Genomic DNA, 20,733 nt, shown 5'->3' on the forward strand with positions numbered 1-20,733 from the left:
GCCTGCCAAGTGCCATGGACAATAACATAAAAAACTAGTCGTTATTGTTATGACTATGGTAATACTATGTAAAAACCTTGATCTTTCAGAAAAATAAAGAATCAACAAAATTGATTGACAATTCTTGAACATAACGACGCATAAATTGAAAAAGTCAATATTACAAATGAGTATTTTCAGGATTCCAAACAAACACATTTATTTTTAGACCCTTTCAAACAAATAAATAATTTTTCAAATCAGTCCAAGCGTCATCGAATATTGAGGAACATACTTACATACCTAGATAATAAAATATTTGGCCAAATTGAGAACCCCTCCTTTTGACGTCATGATGTGGCCACAGCCTTATAGTACCTTCGCGATTGCATTATTGACAAAAGGGAAGCTTTATGGTTTCCATCCATCCCTACAGAACCCTGAAAAGGTTTTTTATGGGCGTCTATAATTCATGTTTTGGGGTTCGATCCGATAATAAATCTGTCCGTCCGTGGATTGGCTGACAAACGCATGTTGACTTAGATTGGGCAGTTAAACATGTGGTATTATCACAGAACATTTTATTTGTGATAGAGATCGCAATAGTGCCATTTCTATTCGGTGTTTCTTTTTAAGTATGTTTCGTGTGATAGTACAATAAAGTAATAAGAATAACTGGTCCAATTATTGGGTCATCATCATCATTTCAGCCACAGGACGTCCACTGCTGAACATAGGCCTCACCTAATGATTTCCATATAGACCAGTGGGTAGCGGCCTGCATTCAGCGTCTTTCGCTACCTTTATGAGGTCGTTTGTCCACCTTGTAATCACAACTCATCGCTTGCCTCTCTAACTGACGCATCTGAAATTTTTTTTCGAAACTGAGTTATCTACACCATCTTAATCAATTTCGCAAGACGAATCGATCTGTCTATCGCCTGAAAATTTTGCAAAATGTCAGTTACGTCAGTTAGAGGCAAGGCAAGCGACGAACTGCGACTGGACGTCCCACGCTGCGTTTTCCGGTACATGGCTTCCTCCAGAACCTTGCTGCTCTATCGACCGTCAGAAATTCATATTGGGTCACAACACAATTTTCTTAAATCACAGGCTTAAAAAAATATCAAGTGTACTTAAGTTTAAATTAAATCGAGTTTTCAGTTGTGTAATGCCTGATGTACAAAACCAAATATTATCTTCCTTGTCTTGCATGAAAATAAAACAAATTTTCGTTTTTTCTTTACAAAAATTTTCTTTTTGGGAAGATTAAATTACACTGAGTAGTTTTCCGGCGGTGGCCTTTTAAAAGGCTCCATTTCGTTTGTCGTAGCTTGGAATCAGCTAAAGTAGCTTCAGTAGTTACCTAGTGTTTTAAAGCCCGCCTTCCAGTGTCAGCGATGCTTTATCGAAGTACCTACATAAAGTTAAATGAAGAATTTCCGGTTTATGCCAACTGGAAGCGAAACAATTTATAGCACGTGCATTTTTTTATTACGAATGTTTGGATGGACATGTTCGTTCGGAAGAACGACGCTAAAAACTTATATTCAATTTCCAGATCGAAATATTGAGTGAATTTCAATATTTCGACTAATGTAAGTACCTTTATCTAAGTTATATTACTTGATTGAAGGCCGTTGTGAAAATCCTTGGCCTTTGTCCAGCTGTGGACTTCATTTGGCTGAAACGAACGCACAAATAAACTTCCAATAATTACTTGATACTCTTGACTTACTTGACTTATGGTCCTTGTCCCCTAGATGGGGCAGAAGGCGTCCACAACAGTCCTCCATCGCGTTCGGTCTTGAGCTATGTGTTTGATCTCGCTCCAAGTCTTGCCGATCTTCTTCGCCTCGTCTGCCACAGTGCGCCGCCAAGTTTGCTTGGGGCGACCACGTTTGCGTTTTCCTTGGGGGTTCCAATCCAGAGCCTGCTTGGGGATGTGATCGGGATCCCTTCGGAGAGTGTGGCCAATCCAGTTCCACTTGCGGCGCTTGATCTGCTGGTCGATCGGAATTTCGTGGCAGCGTTCCAATAGCTCGACGTTGGAGATTTTCTCAGGCCAGTATATGCCGAGAATTCGGCGAAGGCAGCGGTTGACGAAGACCTGCAGCTGGTGCGAGATGACCTTGGTGACCTTCCACGTTTCACACCCATAGAGTAGCACGGATTTAACTTGATACTCTAACCCCCCAATATTACTGGACAACAAGCCTTACGCGTCTAGTTTAGTCGCAAGATAAAATAAAGGCTTCGCAAACATGACCTCTATTGCATTGTATAAAGTTACCTGAGTCTGCCCATCCACTAAATAAGCCCTATCACGTAAACAACAAGGTTTACTATAGTAAAACTGGAATATTATCAGCGATGTCCATTTGCATACTAGTCCAGATGGTGGATAAAATAAAACTACTGTAAATAATGTGGATTAACCAAGAAACAGCTTCGAGTTTTTTTAAACAACTAAAATAGAGAAACACGGGTCTCAACGCGTCATATAATAAAAGAAAGTCGCGTTAGTTACACCACTTATAACTCAAGAACGGCTGAACCGATTTAGCTGAAAATTGTCAGGGAGGTAGTTTAGAGCCAGGAGAAGGACATAGGATACTTTTTATCCCGTTCGAAATAAAAAAAAAGTCTGCTTATTTATTGCCATTAAGGCGGAACAAAGTTCGCCGGGTCAGCTAGTTTTTTATATAAGTTTGTCCATTATGTACTCACGTCTTGACGTTTCGGTTGCTACGCTGTAGCCGTGGTCACAAGCAGACTGGCTTCTTGACTTGACCACCTGAGACTGACCACGGCTACAGCATAGCAGCCGAATAGTCAAGCCGTGAGTACATAATGTAACATATAAAAAATGTCGCGTTGAGACCCGTGTTTCTCGATTTTAGTTGAAATGGAAAGCAAAAGTTTAATTTTTTTATATACAGGGTGTCCCAAAAAGTAGTGTCAAGCAGAAGCCCAGTTATAGAGCATCACTAGGGCTACTCGAATCACCGCGACTTTTGGTAGTTTTCGAGTTATGATTTTTTTTACAACATACAGGATTTTTAGTTTATATTCGTGTTATGGATGTAAATACTTCTGAATCAGCTAGGCCTAGTATTCATCTAATAATAACAAAAAATCAGGCATGTAACTTGACTATTCGCGCCACAGTGACCAAAAAAGCGCCTAAGCACAAAAATAAGCTTGTGTTACGAGTGGGCTCACCAGAATAGTCGAGCGGGCGGTGGGATTCGAACCCGCGTTCCTCCGATCTCGAGTCGGCCAGTCCGACCCTAGACCGTTCGGCTATCGTGGCTATTAAATTAATTATGCTTATTTCTTAGTTTGAAGATATTTTAAGGTTAACTTTATTTTAAGCTTTTGAAATGTAGAAGCATTTGGAAGTCAATTTCCAAACTATATTCTGAGCAACTGCATTACTTTAACATACCATTAGTTTTGAGTTCGAAACTGAAAACCGTAAATCCGTCCTCGGTTTCGAACTAAACGTGGATCGTTATTCGAAGTATCACATTCGAAGTTTGGAGACCTAATAGCAACTGTTATAGCGATTAAATCGCAATTGGAATCGCTATTGAAGTAAAGAATTTAAAACATTCGCTTTAAAGGTCATAGTCCCACTATTCCCATGGATATAGTAAATTAAAGTGACTCCAATGTTAACAAATAATATGAATTTTGTTTTCATAGGGGTCACTTAAAAATTTGTGATTTATTGTGAAAACGGGCATTAGGCAACTAAAGCTAAGGGATTAATATGCGACTGCGTAAAAAAATTACAGATTGTACAGCGTCCCTAGCGGATACTTTCAAGAACTAAAATTTTCATAAATTCTTTGACGCACTCGCTAGCGACGACGTTCAATGCAAACTCGCACAAGCCCCCAGAACCCATTTGGCGTGGGGAGGGTACGCCAAATCCTCTACATATAACTTTTGAAACATCAAATAAATTAAAACTCTGGTAAATAGGCAAGGGCACATAGCTCGTAGAGCTAATGGCCGCTGGGGCAAGAAAGTTCTTGAGTGGCGACCACGAACCGGAAGACGTGGCGTGGGCAGGTCACCCACTAGGTGGACCGACGATCTGGTGAAGGTCACGGGAGGTGCGAGCGGCGCAGGACCGGTCTTTGTGGAAATCCTTGGGGGAGGCCTTTGTTCAGCAGTGGACGTCTTTCGGCTGAAACGAACGAACGAAATAGGCAAGAAAGAGTGAGACGACCCGATGATGATTATGATAGAAACATAACAATGCAACAACTACCTAACTGAGTATTTGAGTTGAATAGCTTTACGAGACATACAGTGAACAGTCCATGTCTCAAACCCATTTCAAGAACTACCATTTACCGACTAAACTAATATGATAGAGCCAAAACACCATTATTCTATAAAAAAGTCGACATAGGTCCCTCGGTCCGATCGCTGGATATAGAGGTTTAACCTAGAATAACTGGCGTGGATTCGAAGAGTTATTTTAGATCTGCTTTATCGAGAGAGCGTAGTATCCAGATTTATTTGATGGAAAGAATTGTCGAAAAAGAGTGAAAAATGTGACAATTGATTGTACTGTGAGCATATTTTGAAGTTTGGAGAATACTAAGCATAATGTATGTATGTATAGGTCTTGCGCTTAATTCAGTTAGTATGGGAGTGACACGGGAGAATTGACATTGACATATTATGACGTGACAGAGCATACAAATCTGTAGCATTATTCACGTAACAAAACTTCAACGACAACAAAACACTGAGTTGCGATCCTATCGATTAATTGTTCTATCAAAATGACCCTTGTGAATACGGATTTATAGATGACCCACGCTGAACTGTCCCGCCAAACTCAATGACAGGGGGGCGCTACCATCGTTCAACTATATGATTTCCAGCATGGCAAAAATCGGAACCAGTGATCCGGTATTGACGGTGGCGCCCCACTGTCAATGTCATGCATAGGACAGTTCAGTATTTTGGAACTATAGAACTGTTTTTCAATGGGACGACTTCTGAACGTCAGCGAGATCTTGACTGTCAAAATACGTGAATTAGGCCACTGAGGCATAATCTGAAGTCCTGCTCACGTTTCACGTCTCAAAGAACCCTCCCGTTTAAATAAATAAAGGGAAAGGAAAAAATATCGATTCTTATCCTTAACTTATAGTTGCTCTTCCTTTCTCTACTTATTTTATTCTGAGCAACATGAGTTTTCAATGATAGTTGAACTTTCCCCTGGGACAAACTTGACCTTCACTGGTTGTTTATTAAGAGGTCAAGCTGTAGATTCCACAAGATTTTCAGGGGTGGGAACAAAAGGTGGGATTAGTCATTTAAACCTTAATTTTGTTTGCATTTTCTAATTTTCTCCTTCATTATTCCGAGACACGTTGTGGCTTATAAGATGGATTATTTTGACTGCACTCTGTAGAAAATATTATTTCGAGAACGAGAAGAAACAGGATTAAAGGGTTAAGCTTAAAGCCAATAGCTTAAGTTATTGGGATGACAATGTCTTCACAATTTAATCCAAGATAACCAATTATCGGATTATGGTACTAAGTAGTTGAAACTATTAAAATTTGTGCATTGGGAGATATTTTTCAAAAAATCTGTATTTTAGTTTTGACAACAAATGGAAAATGGGATGGAAGAAAAAACGTATGCAAAGTGGGGCAATAAATAATTACAATCCACACAGAATTTTGTAGTATCAATGTCAATAAGGGACAATATTTATATCGTTTTAATGTAGGCAACAATAATTTTCAAATATTTTTTAAAATTTTGTCTCTCGTTTGGGTATCAAACACTTTTGATAGAGAGAATTTATTAAGATGCATATTCAAAATAGTCAAAGTGTGTCTAAGCCTGACATTTCCAATCTAAAATCTAATTCTTCCTTGTCTGTGAATGCAATCTTCTTAATGCCTTTGTTCAAATGATATCCATCCAATGGAGTCACAATAAACTCAGCTTGAGTAAGCCCACTCATTTTATTGTGAGTGCCAGATTGACTGTTAGAAATTTTCCATCGTCATTATAATAATAAAATATGACCCTCGTAAACAGCGACTTAGGGATTAACAATTATTATTATTATTTATTATTACATTATTTAGCCATTGCATCTTTGATTTAAATACTATTACTTAGCATGGAAGAAGCTTTCTATTGTTGGCTTTACTGCTTGCCTTATTTTTAACCTGTTAAAACCTGTTTTGACGGACCAGATCAAGGCCGCAACTAAGGCTGAGTTGCACCATCTTACTTTATTTTTGACAAACTTCAAAAAAGTGTCAAATTCCATACCAAAACCACCGGTTATCGTCAAAGTTACGGTCAAAATTAGGTGGTACAACTTAGCTTAAGTATTCGGTTAGCGAAAGTGCCCGGAAAGCTGCAGTCCGCGAGGAATGGCGCCGTATTGCGAGGAACATCACTCATCGTGATTCACAATGATGACCACGACCACTCTGATAAGAGTGTACCGACTAAAAAGAAGAACTTGTTTTGAGACAAATAAATATTTTCTATTTCTATTTCTATATTTTTTTACGCTGTCTTTGGCTTGTCACGTCCAGCTTCTGCACGCGACTTTTCGCATGACGTCACTCCACGTTGTAGGGCAATTGAGGACATCCAACACTATGCTTGCCGCTTGTTACATCAAGAATACTTTTTATCAAATAAAGAGCGCCGGGTCCCGTACGTAGTGGCGAAGGTCGATTTAGCGAAGTACGTTTTAGAGAAAAACACTCATGGTGGTACGCTGGAGCGAAAGGCTACTGAAGCGAAACACTTCCAGCCGAAAGAGTAATTTTGACGACCTAGAAGAGCTTCATTTTGATTTATATGAAATGTATAATTATATAAATTAAATTGTTAATAATAATAAAAAAACAAAAACATATTTTGACTCGGTTACTTTACTATGTACGAAATCACATGTTATTTTCATAAAATTTAAATGTTAGGGTAAGGTGGGGCACAATGTTACACGGGGTACAATATTACAATGCATATTTCTCCGTCCCTTTCTATTAATTGTATGATGTTGGTATACACGTTTGTCAAGCTCATAAGAGCTGCTGAACTGAGCCGCTGAACATCATACAACTAATAGAAAAGGACGGAGAAATATGCATTGTAACATTGTACCCCGTGTAACATTGTGCCCCACCTTACCTACTAAATGTCTTGATGAACAAATAAAATTTTAATGTAAATAAATATTAAGCTCTGCTAGGTCAGTAAAGTTCTGCCGCGAGTGTTTCGCCGTCGGGTACGGGACCCGACTGATCCTACTGCCTCTGTTAATGATAGCAGGAACGACCATAAGAATTAATAACTGTGCATACAATCGACGTTTAATTATTTAGATTCCCGCTGGGTATGATATGAGCAGTGAGCACACGAGATGCGGTCATGGTTTGAGCTAGTTACACACAGATTAGCTTAAGCATTTAGCTTTTGCCTGCGGTTTCGCCCGCGTCAATTTCAGTCTGTCATTTTATTACGTAATCTGCTTCCAAGTAAAAACAATTCTGTTTTTCAATGGATCTAATTTTATGTTTTTACAGTTCAGCCATTGTAAAGTTACGTCCAAATCAAATCAAATCAAATCATTTATTGCATTGCATTACATGTGGTTTGATAGTTGGTGAATGGTAGGGCAGCGCATCACATGCACCCTGCAAGGGCATAGCAAGCATTAAGTATACATTTTACAAAATAAAAGAAGAAGTTACAATTTTAGATCAGTAGTAACAATTATTAATTATGTTATTTAATTATATTTCATTTAATAATATATTTATTCAATTTTAAATTTATTGCAGCCTAGTATAATATTCATCAATTTTGTAAAAACACTTATCACATAGAAAAACATTTAAGGACGCCACAAATTTATCATAATTATCTATCTGTCTTAAATATTTAGGAAGGGTATTATATTATAGCCTTATTGCCATGGAGTATGGTCCCGATCCATGTAATTCTAATTTACTATCTGGCAACACAAGCTTGTTTCTCTTTCTCAGTGTCATAGTCCCAGTGTACTTTTCGTCTGTCTTATCAAATATTTCCCCATTTTGCCTAACTATTTTGCATATTTCCAATATATAAAGAGATGGGACAGTTAATATTTTATATTCTCTAAAATATGGTTTACAGCTTTCCATAGGCCCTATATTAGCAAGTATCCTTATATTTTTTTTTTGTAGAACCAAAAGTTTTGGCGCGTCTGTGCTGTTGCCCCACAAAGCAATACCGTAGCGCAGCTGCGAGTGCGCGTAAGCATGATACGCAATTTTGGCGGTATTCGTGTCTGTGGACCTTTTTAGTTCGTTCAATGCATAGATAAATAACATCCACTGCTGGACAAAGGCCTCCCCAAATATTTCCCAACGACCGGTCGTGCTGCCCGCATCCAGCTGCTTCCCGCTACCTTCACCTTCGGTCCACCGACGGAAGAATAGCATTCTTTAAAGAGTAAGTAGTTAAAGTAAATCAAGATATAGTCGGGTCTCTGAGCATGTAGAATTTAGTCCAATGACCCCAAGTACCCATCCTTATCGCTCGCGAGTAATTATATTGCTGTTGCGACTGTGCGACAGGGGCACAGGGCGACAGTGAGTGTGCGAGCGCAACAGCAACATAATTACGCGCGAGCGATAAGGATGGGTAGCTTGGGGTCAATGGACAAAATTCTACGTGTTCAGAGACCGGGCTTAGAATCGCGGTCTTGTTTGGACTGACTACCCTATATTGTGTACCCAGCCTAAGCCACATTTCCTCGTTCAAGAGATATGGTAATTTTGCATCTACCCTCTCTGTATCTGACATTGTTTTTAGTAGCAAAATTGATGAACCGGGATAAGGTAATATATTAAATTCACCAAAAAATAAAGGTAAATCAATATAAATGTATTAATGCAAATATAAACAAATCAAAGTCGTTTATAGGAACCAAAAGTAAATACTGAGTTGCGATTAATCGGAATTTTGAATCGAGTAATCTTATCGCTTAGCTATGGATAAAAGGTCGGCATTGAGATAAATCAAAGATAAAGTTCCTGGTGTGATGTAATTATTCATTACTCATCATCATGATTAGGTCAGCATAAAATATGACAGTGCATCTGTATTTTTTTTTATCCACAACGAGGAAGCTCTTGGCCTGTATCTCACCTGATGGTAAGTAACGATCAGGCCGAAGGTGGAAGCGAGCTTCACCCGGAATCCTCAACCACGGAGGAACTGGCTATCTTACCTGTAACTGCCGGAACAGAACACAACAATGCTGTTAACATTGTTGTTATGGCGACAGACTTAGGTAAGATGGTGGTAGCTAGTCAGGTGGACTTAGAACAAGCCCTACCACCAACCAAACCGAACAGAAAAATCTGCCCCCACTGGGAATCGAACCCGGGACCTCTGCGTACCACTAGACCACAGAGGCGGTTACATGGAAGTATATGAGGAATATGAGGATATCAAATCTAATTAAAACTGGGAGATGATATTATTTATGACTTTATTTCACAAGAGTAAAGTGGCAATTGCCTATAAAATCAAATAAATCCCATCAAAAACAATACTTGTCAAAAAAACCAAGTCTCGCAACTCAGTTGTTCTACGGTAAAAAGTTGTGAGATCCATTTGTAATACCAAGTCCAGGCCAGGAAATCTTTAACGTTTTACATAAATATATTGACTTGGCCATCGCATGAAAACACGTGTAAATTAAATTATTTAGTGCGATGGCCAAGTCAATAATTTATGTAAAACGTTAAAGATTTCCTGGCCTGGACTTGGTATTACATGGATCTCACAACTTTTTACCGTAGAACAACTGAGCTGCGAGACTTGGTTTTTTTGACAAGTATTGTTTTTGATGGGATCTCATTTCTTTTTGTATTTTGTAGACAGCAGTTATGTATCTAGAAAACTGGACCGAAATTGAAAAATTTTACTCGACTTGGCGGTTGCACTACCGTGCCCCCAAATCTCATTTCTTTTTGTATTTTGTAGACAGCAGTTATGTATCTAGAAAACTGGACCGAAGTTGAAAAATTTTACTCGACTTGGCGGTTGCACTACCGTGCCCCCAAATATTTTAGTTTTTCCTTGATTCATACACCAAACACTACTTATATTCCAAATTTGAAGCTTCTAGGTCTGCTAGAAGTGCCTTAGAATTTTGATGATCGGTGAGTCAGTCAGTGAGTCAGTGAGTGACAAAATTAAGTAACTTTGACCCGTTATAATTCTTAAACTACTGGTTCAAATTGAATGAAATTTGAAATATACCGTGTCTTTACAATGCCTGCATAGCTAATGAAAATTCAGCCTTCTAGTTTTATCCACAACGAAGTTACAGGCAGTCGAAAATGGCCTGAATTGCTTCGAGAAAAGGATGGTACGGCCGTGCCGCTTTTTTGCTCGACTTGGTCAGATAAATAAATAAAAATTTAAATAAGTCAGGAACAATCAATCTTACTTCTAAACTTAAATAATAAAGGAAGCCTTTCTGATGACCAGTTTGTAACAAGCATTAACTTTTATTAAATACTAGCGGCCTCCCGCGACTTCGTACGCGTGGGTCTCGTTTTACCCCCTAAAGGGTGGAGGTTTGTAGTTTTGTACAATCCCGTCTTAGTGAGCACCTTCTACGTTCTAAAAGGAACGCCATACAAAATTTGAGACTCCTAGCACTTGTAGTTTCTTAGATTTCGTGATGAGCGAGTGAGACAGTGACCTTTTGCTTCCATAGATATACAATGTGTCCGGGCTTGTAGTGATCAAACTTTAAGGGCGTAATCTATGGACAATTTTATCGATGAAAATACTTTAAATTTGGGGCTTGACCCATTTTTCGCAAAATTACGAGGATTTAAGTTTTTAATTTTTCGTTTTCACCTCTTACTTCAAAAACAAGTGAAAACGTGGGTAACTTAACATTAATAAGTAAATATTTTATATCATGCGATAGTTTCATACATATTAAGGGAGTAAGAATGGATTTAATTAGAAAAAAACATGACTTTTTTCACTTCTTTTTCAGTTATTTTCCAACACAAGAAAAACCAGGTCGTTAACGTATGTTTTATTTGCATTGTATTATTAGTATTTGAGCTATTCTACAAAACGAATGTAATTTTATTAGTCTACGTCTATTAGTTTCGACGTAATTGTTGAAGAAAGATACCCCTTCCCAGCGGTTTCCTTAGCGAACGCGACATGCGAAAATGCACTGCCTGAAAGAATCACACAACCTATTCCGATTACTATGGAAACCGCTGGGAAGGGGTATCTTTGTTCAACAATTACGTCGAAACTAATAGACGTAGACTAATAAATTTACATTCGTTTTGTAGAATAGCTCAAATACTAATAATACAATGCAAATAAAACATACCTTAAGGACCTGGTTTTTCTTGTGTTGGAAAATAACTGAAAAAGAAGTGAAAAAAGTAATGTTTTTTTCTAATTAAATCCATTCTTACTCCCTTAAAATGTATGAAACTTGTGTCCGTTTTCTACTTCTACTAATAGATAATTTTATTGGCTATCGCATGATATAAAATATTTACTTATTAATGTTAAGTTACCCACGTTTTCACTTGTTTTTGAAGGAAGAGGTGAAAACTAAAAATTAAAAACTTAAATCCTCGTAATTTTGCGAGAAATGGGTCAAGCCCCAAATTTGAAGTATTTTCATCGATAAAATTGTCCATAGATTACGCCCTTAAAGTTTGATCACTACATGCCCGGACACACTGTATATAGGAGATGAAGTATTAAAAATATTATCAAAAGTAATACATAAAGTAAATAAAGAGACAAATAAATTATTTACAAAACTACTTTACATCCTAACCAAAAGATCATCTGTTCAACATCTCCTGTATCTCCACCAAAGACTTGCCCCTCGTTTCGGGCACAAAGAATATCGTATACACAAACGCGATCAGACACGCCGCAGCAAAGATCCAGAAGGTAAAATGGCCGCCGATAGCCCCGATCATGTAGCCGAACGCGGACGAAAGGCCGAAGCCGAATAGCCAGGCGATAGTGATGGTGATGGCCGAACCGGTGCTGCGGACGTTACTGCGGAACATTTCGCCGGTGAACGTGCCGGGGATTATGCCGAAACCTGGGAAAAGAAGCCCTTGTTTACTATAGTTAAAAATAATAGTATAATTAACAATTAGTCTAATTCCTATCAACTACGCGTTACGAGTCACGGGAGGTGCCTGGATGCGAGCGGCGCAGGATCAGTCTACGTGGAAATCCTTGGGGGAGACCTTTGTCCAGCAGTAACGTCTTTCGGCTGAAACGACGACAGAATAGGACCCCACCACTGTTCAAAAGGTAGGTAGGATATGAGACAAAAATATTCAACAATTCGTGGAGAGTTTTTTCTTGAATTAGCGATTTTGATGATGAAACAGGATAGCCACTTGGGTACTTAACTGCTGATTCAACTGTGACATAATACGCGTGCTAAGTTCACGTAAATTATTATCAATGCTAATATCAACAAAATAATCATTGGACACGTTCTGGCTCGTGAATTAGTCATTATTATCATGAAACAATATTAACGATCATATTAACAGATAATTTTTTTTATCTAATGCAAACAAAGATTTTTATCCATTTAAGTTCCTGCTGACTTTAAGTAGACAGCTCAAGTGTATATTGAAAATTATAGTTAGTCTATTTTTATACCTCAAAAGAAAAAGGTACATGACGTATGTATAGGATCATTTTGTTGTCCGGTCTGTCTATCAACAAGACCCTTTTACCAGCTTTTACTTAACAAGAAGACAAGAACGCGTCAATCAAGTAAAAATTAATATCTAATTCTGCGGCCCTTTGGGCTGTAAAAAGATCACTTGACCTGAATGCAATGAAATGGATTAAATTTGATAAGGCCAGGTTGACCTTTAGGAGCCATTTCACAAGATTTATACCTACAATGAAAGAAAGAAAGAATAAACTTTTATTTTGTACTAAATGACCAATACGCTTTTAAGTAGGTTTTAATGGCTACATCAATGTCAAAATTACTTCAATAGCTTCGCCATTACGATTTTTCAAATTTTTGTAACTTGTGAATACATGACAGTAAAATTGCTTACCCAGATCAAAGGCCAGAAAGAATATGACCAGACAGACGAGCGGCAACCATCCTATGACCTCGACGTCAATCTGAAGGTGGTCCAGATAGAAGTATGTCCCTAATACTGACTGAAAGAGAAAAACAACTTTTAATACACTTTATTCATGTTATTGATAGGTTAACAGTCTCGAAAGATATAAAAACAACAACCAGTGACGTTTATTAAGGCGACAATAAGTCTTAGAGTCCAGAGTCAGCAACAACAAAAAATAGGACTATTCGCACTAGTTCAAACACTGCAACTCCTGTACAGCCAGGATCCACTGCTTGACCACAAAAAATACCAATCAGATCAGTGAATGAGAGCAAAAATGAGACACTAGTTGATTTAAGGCAAATCCTGACTAGCCAGGTTTGACTGACAGCTTGACCGTCAAAAATACACAACCAGTAAAAGCTAGGTTATCTTTTATTAGTAGTTATTAATTAACTGGACAAGAAATTGCTCAGGAGAAATAATTACAAAACTATTTTTGACAAAATTATGTTATTTAAAGTTAAGTTATGCCCGTGTTCACTATCAATCCCTAATTTTTAAGTGATAGGGGTCATAAAAAATTCCTGTTATGTGTTACCATAGGGGTCACTTAAAAATTAGGGATTGATGGTGAAAACGGCCATGAACCTCTTAAATGAGTAGTATGACGAAACTTACCAGAGTCAAGAAACACGCTGCAGTAGACCATAGCAGTAGCACCTTTCTGCCGACTCTCTCAACAAAACCGGAGCAAATTATACTAGCAACTAACTGCGTTACTCCAATGATAATAGTGGCTAGATTCGGCTGTATCGTCGAACCAGCCAACTCAAAGATTCTCGTCGCAAAAAGGATGACAACCACCACTCCACTCATTTGCTGTAATATGTTCAGGGTTAGAGTTATGGAGAGGGCTTTGCGGTTTCCTTTGATGGTTAATAACTCTTTCAGTTCATTGGCTAAGGATTCCTCGTCTTCATTTTTAGTTGACAGCACGTTGCTAACTTCGTTGTGTCTGCCTAGGAATATCAGGGTGTCTTGCGCTAGTTTTTCTTGTCCTGAAATTTTAAAGATTGTTTTAAGTTTTGAAATTTTTATATTACCTATTCGATGTCTTTCGAGGAAGGGTTTAATCCAGGAGTGAACGTTTTTTGTTTGAAAAACCCAAAGCCAAATGTGTTGCATTCGAGGTCATTTTAATTTTCAAGGGAAGGAGGGTTTATTCAAGGAATTTATTTTGACTCATTCAAGGTTGAATATTCTACGGGCAAATAATATTCGAAGAGCAGCGGAAATCTGATCTTGACTCGAAGCGCGATGCTCTTAAAGCCAGACCAGCAGCGGCTATCACCTACAACTACATCAGCGGTGTCCTAACGTGTCGACATTGTTCGCGCACGTTTACCAACAATATTGGCTACTGTAGCCATGTGAGGGCACATGATAGGGCAGCCCAGCGTAGCCCTCTTATTGCGGACTAAAGGAATTTTGTCGCAGTTACCGTAGCCGAAAGCGGCTTGGGAGTATATTCTACGGGAAAATGATACACTGAGCTATCATTATAGTAGGTATGTGTACTTCAACTTCAATTAATGGTTTGAAAGCAAACAAATGGGTGGGTATTAAATTCCTTGACTTTACCAAAGTTCTTACAAAAAAAAAGACTTATGAAAAAACTTTAAATCATCAAACACGGAGGGATAAGCGTCGTACAAGTCAGTGTAAATTCACTTTACTTCCCGTATCCCCGTCAACTACTACAAATTAAGAATGATTGAGGTATTCCCTGTAGACTCCTTGTAGAGGATCCAAAGGGTTTTCTGTATGAGAAATAATTAATAACATTTTAGTTGACTTTTGCTATTTTCTGAAAGGCCAATTAATTGACAGACCAAGCAAAGTATTTTAAAAATTGCTTTGTAAAATCTGTTATTAACTAATTATAAATTCTTGAATCTTTAATGAATGCTGTAACCTTCAGTAAATGATTATTTTAAAATACCTACTTAATTTGTAGTCTAATGAAACGTATACCTTATTTTAATCATCTGAGTGATTAAATTACGAGATTAATGAGGGCTATAATTTTATACTTCACAGTTGGCACCACTGGCGACTGACATGACTCGACGCCATCTTGGTGAGTGCAAGTGCGATAGTCCTCCTACCGCTTCAGCGCTCACTGGTTGGTGACACTGTCTTCATCATCATCATCATCATCTCAGCCATAAGACGTCCACTGCTGAACATAGGCCTCCCCCAATGCTTTCCATGTTACCCGGTCGGTAGCGGCCTGCGTCCAGCACTTTCCTGCTACCTTTATGATGTCGTCGATCCGTAAACGAACTGAAGTCGCTGACATAGCCCGACGGATTAGCTGAAGTGACAATGGGCAGGGCACATAGTACGCAGAACTGATAGCCGATGGGGCAGCAAGGTTCTGGAGTGGAGGCCGCGTACCGGAAAACGCAGCGTGGGACACTGTCTTCGCCACTAGCAAATGACAGTGACCTTACTCTACCTACAATGACGCCAACTGGTGAGCGTGACAGTGACCTTACTCTACCTACAGTGACACCAACTGGTGAGCGCTAAAACGATAGCCCTCATTGGTCTATTGCTCTAAGTTACATACCAACCTTTCATAACGTAGAAATTTGGTGTTTCAGGAATTAAACAAATTCCGACTATGTATAGCACAGTTAGAGCGACGCCTATGTAAGAGGTGGCAGCGAAAGAAATGTATGGACCAGTGGAGTAGACCAGGAGAGTGCCAAAAGTGGTGAAGATCGCTGTTCCCGTTAGCAGTAAGCCTCTGATGTTTGTGGATCTGAAATAGAAAGACAAATTGCTTCTATAGATAAGTAAATGATACATAAGGAGGTAGCACATTTATTAGCCCGGAAAGGGATCGTAACCGTATCAACTCGAGGCGGATAATATTCTTTGTATGAAACTCCATACTGCAACGCGTACTTATCCTATTGTATTTGAAGCTTTATTTTAGAAACTAATTGTTTGTTGTCCCAAATAAAGATAAAAAAAACTAAGTGCCTATAATACGACAAGATATGAAAATCTTCCCTTAATCATTATGCCGACCGGGTAGAATTAGTAGAATCAGACGGGAAAAACAAGGAAATATGACATCAGGTCGTTCCCCAATGAAAGGGCAACGAATCCTGTCTCCAGGCTAACTTTGTTTAGTGTTGTGACGCCGCTCGATAAATTCACTGTCAATAGTCCGACTTTGACTTTCAGATCGTAAACAATAAGCCAGACTAAATTTAAATCATTACATTTCATCTAAGTAGATTTAATATTTTCGATCTTCTTGCGATCTTGGACGTGAGTTTATTTCGCATTATCTTTATCTACTACTGTTCTTGCATCTGACATTGCGCTGACACAATGTAGAAACAAACAATGTATTTTGTACGCCCTATCAGAAAATCTAACCTTATTAAGGACCGTGTCGTGAAATCTTACTCTAAACATAAACCGCAGAATCTGTGTCTATTAAAATTGTTTTTTTTATCTAATATCAAAAAAACAGCTATGTAACCGCCGCGATGCCGCGATGGTACCAATAACGATGACGTTCTAGTTATTCTGATATTCAAGATCAAATCGATAAAAGTATCGATAATTCAGCATCACTTTATTTTTGGCGTGAACTTTTGTTTTGCAACTCGGGGTTCGATAACATGAAACGCAAGGTGTGAGGGAATGAACTCAGGTTCATAATATTTATAAGGAAATATTATATTAAGGAAATATTATAAAGCCTTGGATACACTGAGAACTATACGTCCCTTGGCATGACGATTGAAGAAAGTCAATGACTGCAAAAATAAGTACGAGGTTCATTTGGGTACGTATTTATAACCATCAACATACCATATAGGAGAAATTAAAGAAAAAAGTAAAAAAATAAATTTAATACAATTTTCATTGGATAATTTAACTGGCTCTAGATTTTCATCTCAAGTATAAAGAGAGAGGTATACAAACGTATTTTGAAGAATTAATAAACTTAATAAGTGGCAATAGGTGGGGCACATAGCTTGTAAAAACGATGACCATTCATTGGGGCAAAAGTTCTCGAGTACCAGCTACCAGGGATCGGAAATCGCAATGACATTATTCCACTCCACTTCTACGAATGTCTACAAATTTTAATGTGTATTTAATTAATTACTCTGTTTTGCTCCACTGAATTTAAATCCTAAGAATTGAGGGCTCTCTCATTATTTGATATCAAAGTGATTAAACGATCTTAAAACATTTAAAGTGTTTCCGAGAACCATTTTGTGACTGTAGGTTTATTTCTTAAGACGGTTTATGTATTATTTCGTTACTACGAGCCTACTCTATAACGCGGTCCCCGTATTGGCAAGTCTATCTGTCCTTATCTCTCATGGAAGAATCTCGCTACGAATAAAAGGGACATAAAGATCTAAAAATTATTGCCCGTTGGAGTGTAGTCACTCCGATTTAAATCGTCACATAGCGACTGGGTCCCTCGACCATCGGAAATGATCGGCTGTAAAATTTTAATGTAATTATTCCCACTCTAATTACCAAGCTTTCAAAGTTTACGGGTTTGTATTGTACATAAATAATTAACTTTGAGGGTTCCGTAGTAAAACAACGATAAAATATCCCTTGTTCAGACACAGTAGCAATATAATTGTGGTTTCGCCGTCTGCCTACCCTTTCATTAGTTAGCATATGAATTTTTAACTGAAATTGGGAATAATAATATCTCCAACGATAACGTATGATGCGTAACTGTCTAGCCCAGATAAATATTTATAACTATGTATTTTTAAAGCCTGTAAACCTTTGAAAAAGAGGCTGACAATAGTGACTGAGTTTCTTGCGCTGCTTCTTCTCAGCACTGGCCCATTTATTGTCCTGAAGCAGTGGTAGGGTTAATACTGGGAATTGTAAAAGTGCTTTTTTTAAGCCTATTTACAGAAATAAATGAGGTTTTATGAGAGAGTTATGAGCTTTTTATGATTAAGAGACCTCCCACTGTGGGAGGTAACCAATCTCGTTTAGCGCTTTGGCCTTCACTACACTAGTTAGGTTTATATTGGCGTGACTACACAGGAGTTGCAGCGGTGGGAACGAGAGGTGGGAAGAGTCCCGTGTACGAGTAGGTACTCACGCAATTTCCCCCAAATACACAAAGTTGGTGACAAACATGATCCCCGCTCCGAAGCCGACGAAGATCCTCCCAGCGAGCAGCATGGTCATATTGACGGCTGTGGCCAGGACGATGAAGGATATCAGGGTCATAAACCCTCCTAAGAAGAGAGCCAGCTTCCTCCCTCTCTTGTTTGATAAGTACCCGGAGACGTAAGGCCCTGGAATCCCAACTAATATTATAAATGCGAAAGTAACTCTGTCTGTCTGTCTGTCTGTCTGTCTGTCTGTTACGCTTTCCCGCTTAAACCTCGCAACCGATTTTGATGAAATTTGGCATAGAGATAGTTTGAGTCCCGGGAAAGAACATAGGATAGTTTTTATCCCGGTTTTTGAAACAGGGACGCGCGCGATAAAGTTTTTCTGTGACAGACAAAATTCCACGCGGGCGAAGCCGCGGGCGGAAAGCTAGTTTAAAATAAAGATAACGCAATAAACTAGGTACGGTAAGTACACTCAACATCAAATAAACCGCACCTCCCGCGACGCGAACTTTAAAGATTTTCTTCTGACACAATCATGGTGCCTCGACAACAATATTGGTGTTATTGGAAAGCCCAGTAAAGAAACTTAAAGAAAAATACATATTTTTTTATAAACAATTAACAGGTATCATAAATGTGACTTGAAAAAAGGCATCACTTGGGGCTTACCTCTGGGACCAATTAGACCAATTTTTGTGGTTACAAAACTAAAGAATGATCTTACGTGTCCTTAATAACAGATGGATAGCGATTAACTCCAATTTAACAGTTTTATAGCCATAAAATTTGGCTCAAGCGTAACTACCTGTCGCTCTAAGAAGAGACTCTGGATCCTTCTAAAAACTCATTTTTGGGATAAAAACCTTTCCTTTAATGAAATGAAGTTTATAACTAGGCTTTCAAATGGTACTAATGTTAATGGGAAGTGGGGATGAATACGTTTGAAAAGTGCGGGAAGTGCGATTTATTTGATGCCGGAAATAAAAAATATAAGATTGAGATGGGTAGTTTTAGTATGCTTGATACGACGAGCAACAGTGTGACTTGATGAGATTTTTTTCCCAACGAGTAACACTATTCACACCAAGTTAAACGAAGTTAACTTCTTGCAACTTACCAGTAATGGTACCAATGTAGATCACCGACGCCACCCACGAGGCTTGTGCATCAGAGATGGGCCCCGACAAGGGTGTCTCCTCGGGGTTCTGCAGCTTCACGATGACGGGGGCAGTCCAGCCCATACAGTAGCCGACTAGAATCTGGCCTACGTACACTGAAATGTAAATAATTCATCATCAGGTCATTTTAGTTTCCACTGTAGAAGCACGACCCTCTTTAATTTCATCATCACCAGGTCATTAAGTCATTGCAAGAGTTTAACTGCCTCTAATGTCATCATTGAGTCATTATGCCTCAATTCAGGAGCATGACCCTCTCTAATTACATTATCATCAGGTCAGTTAGTCTACTGCAGAAGTACGACCCTCTTTTAATTTGTTAACATCAACAAGTCATTTAGTCTCCACTGCAGAAGCTCGACTCTATCTATCCCGTTAACCCCTCGTGGTAAGCTAAATATGCTTGTGTTACGAGTGGGTTCACCACAAATAGTTGAGGTGCGCACCCGCGTTCTTCGGATCACGAATGGACCTGTCCGACACCAGACCGTTCGGCTATAGTGGCTTCATTGATTTGCTTGCACTCATGCACTTTTTGCTAAACCTAGCCTACTGGGCACTTCACTGAGAGATGGTAAATGAGGTCCTTACTCTATCAAGGAAGAAAATTATTTTTTATTAATTGAATAAAAACGTACCGCATAATGATATTCCCAGTTGTTTCCACAAATAGTCCGGCATCTTCAGCAAATCACAAAACTAATATTTTGATATAATTGAATAATCTTTCTTTAGCATATCGAAGATAAAATAATTATCGCTCTTGTTTAGTTGTAATTTATGATATTTTATGATTTTTTGATAAGATAGTAGCCCTAAACCGTTAATATTATATATGCGAAAGTTTGTGAGGATGTAAGTATGTTTGTTACTCTATCACACAAAAAGTAATGAAAGAAAGATAAAACTTTGCAGTTTTATTGTTTATACTTCAGAATAACATAATTTGTGCTATAATTTATACCGATAAATTGTATTTCTCGTGGGTGAAGCTGTGAGCTAAAACTAGTTTTTAATACTACGAAGTTTAATTTCACGTGTCGCGTTTCAACTTTTAAAGTAATACATACCTATAATATAGTATCTCTGAGTTGCATCTGTATCTTCAAGCGATAGCACGTAATGGTGATTATGTCCTTTTCTACGCAAAAAGTCCTAGCTAACTTCGTATTATGTGCTCTAATCAAACGC

The 20,733-nt window shown here is 38.4% G+C and overlaps 1 protein-coding gene across 1 annotated transcript; it reads right to left on the reverse strand.

The window, feature by feature from the left end:
* Positions 1-11,876: 11,876 nt before the first annotated feature.
* LOC135083982 (facilitated trehalose transporter Tret1-like) lies at positions 11,877-20,287 on the reverse strand. Its single transcript, XM_063978745.1, has 7 exons — positions 20,181-20,287; positions 19,482-19,637; positions 18,343-18,541; positions 15,806-15,996; positions 13,845-14,224; positions 13,149-13,257; positions 11,877-12,157 (listed from the first exon to the last, which is right to left on the reverse strand). The coding sequence occupies exons 1-7, from the start codon at positions 20,221-20,223 to the stop codon at positions 11,889-11,891; spliced, it is 1,347 nt and encodes a 448-aa protein (XP_063834815.1). The 5' UTR covers positions 20,224-20,287; the 3' UTR covers positions 11,877-11,888.
* Between the last annotated feature and the right edge of the window lie 446 nt (positions 20,288-20,733).

The sequence above is a fragment of the Ostrinia nubilalis genome, chromosome 24 (assembly GCF_963855985.1).
Source record: "Ostrinia nubilalis chromosome 24, ilOstNubi1.1, whole genome shotgun sequence".
Classification (NCBI taxonomy): Eukaryota; Metazoa; Arthropoda; class Insecta; order Lepidoptera; family Crambidae; genus Ostrinia; species Ostrinia nubilalis.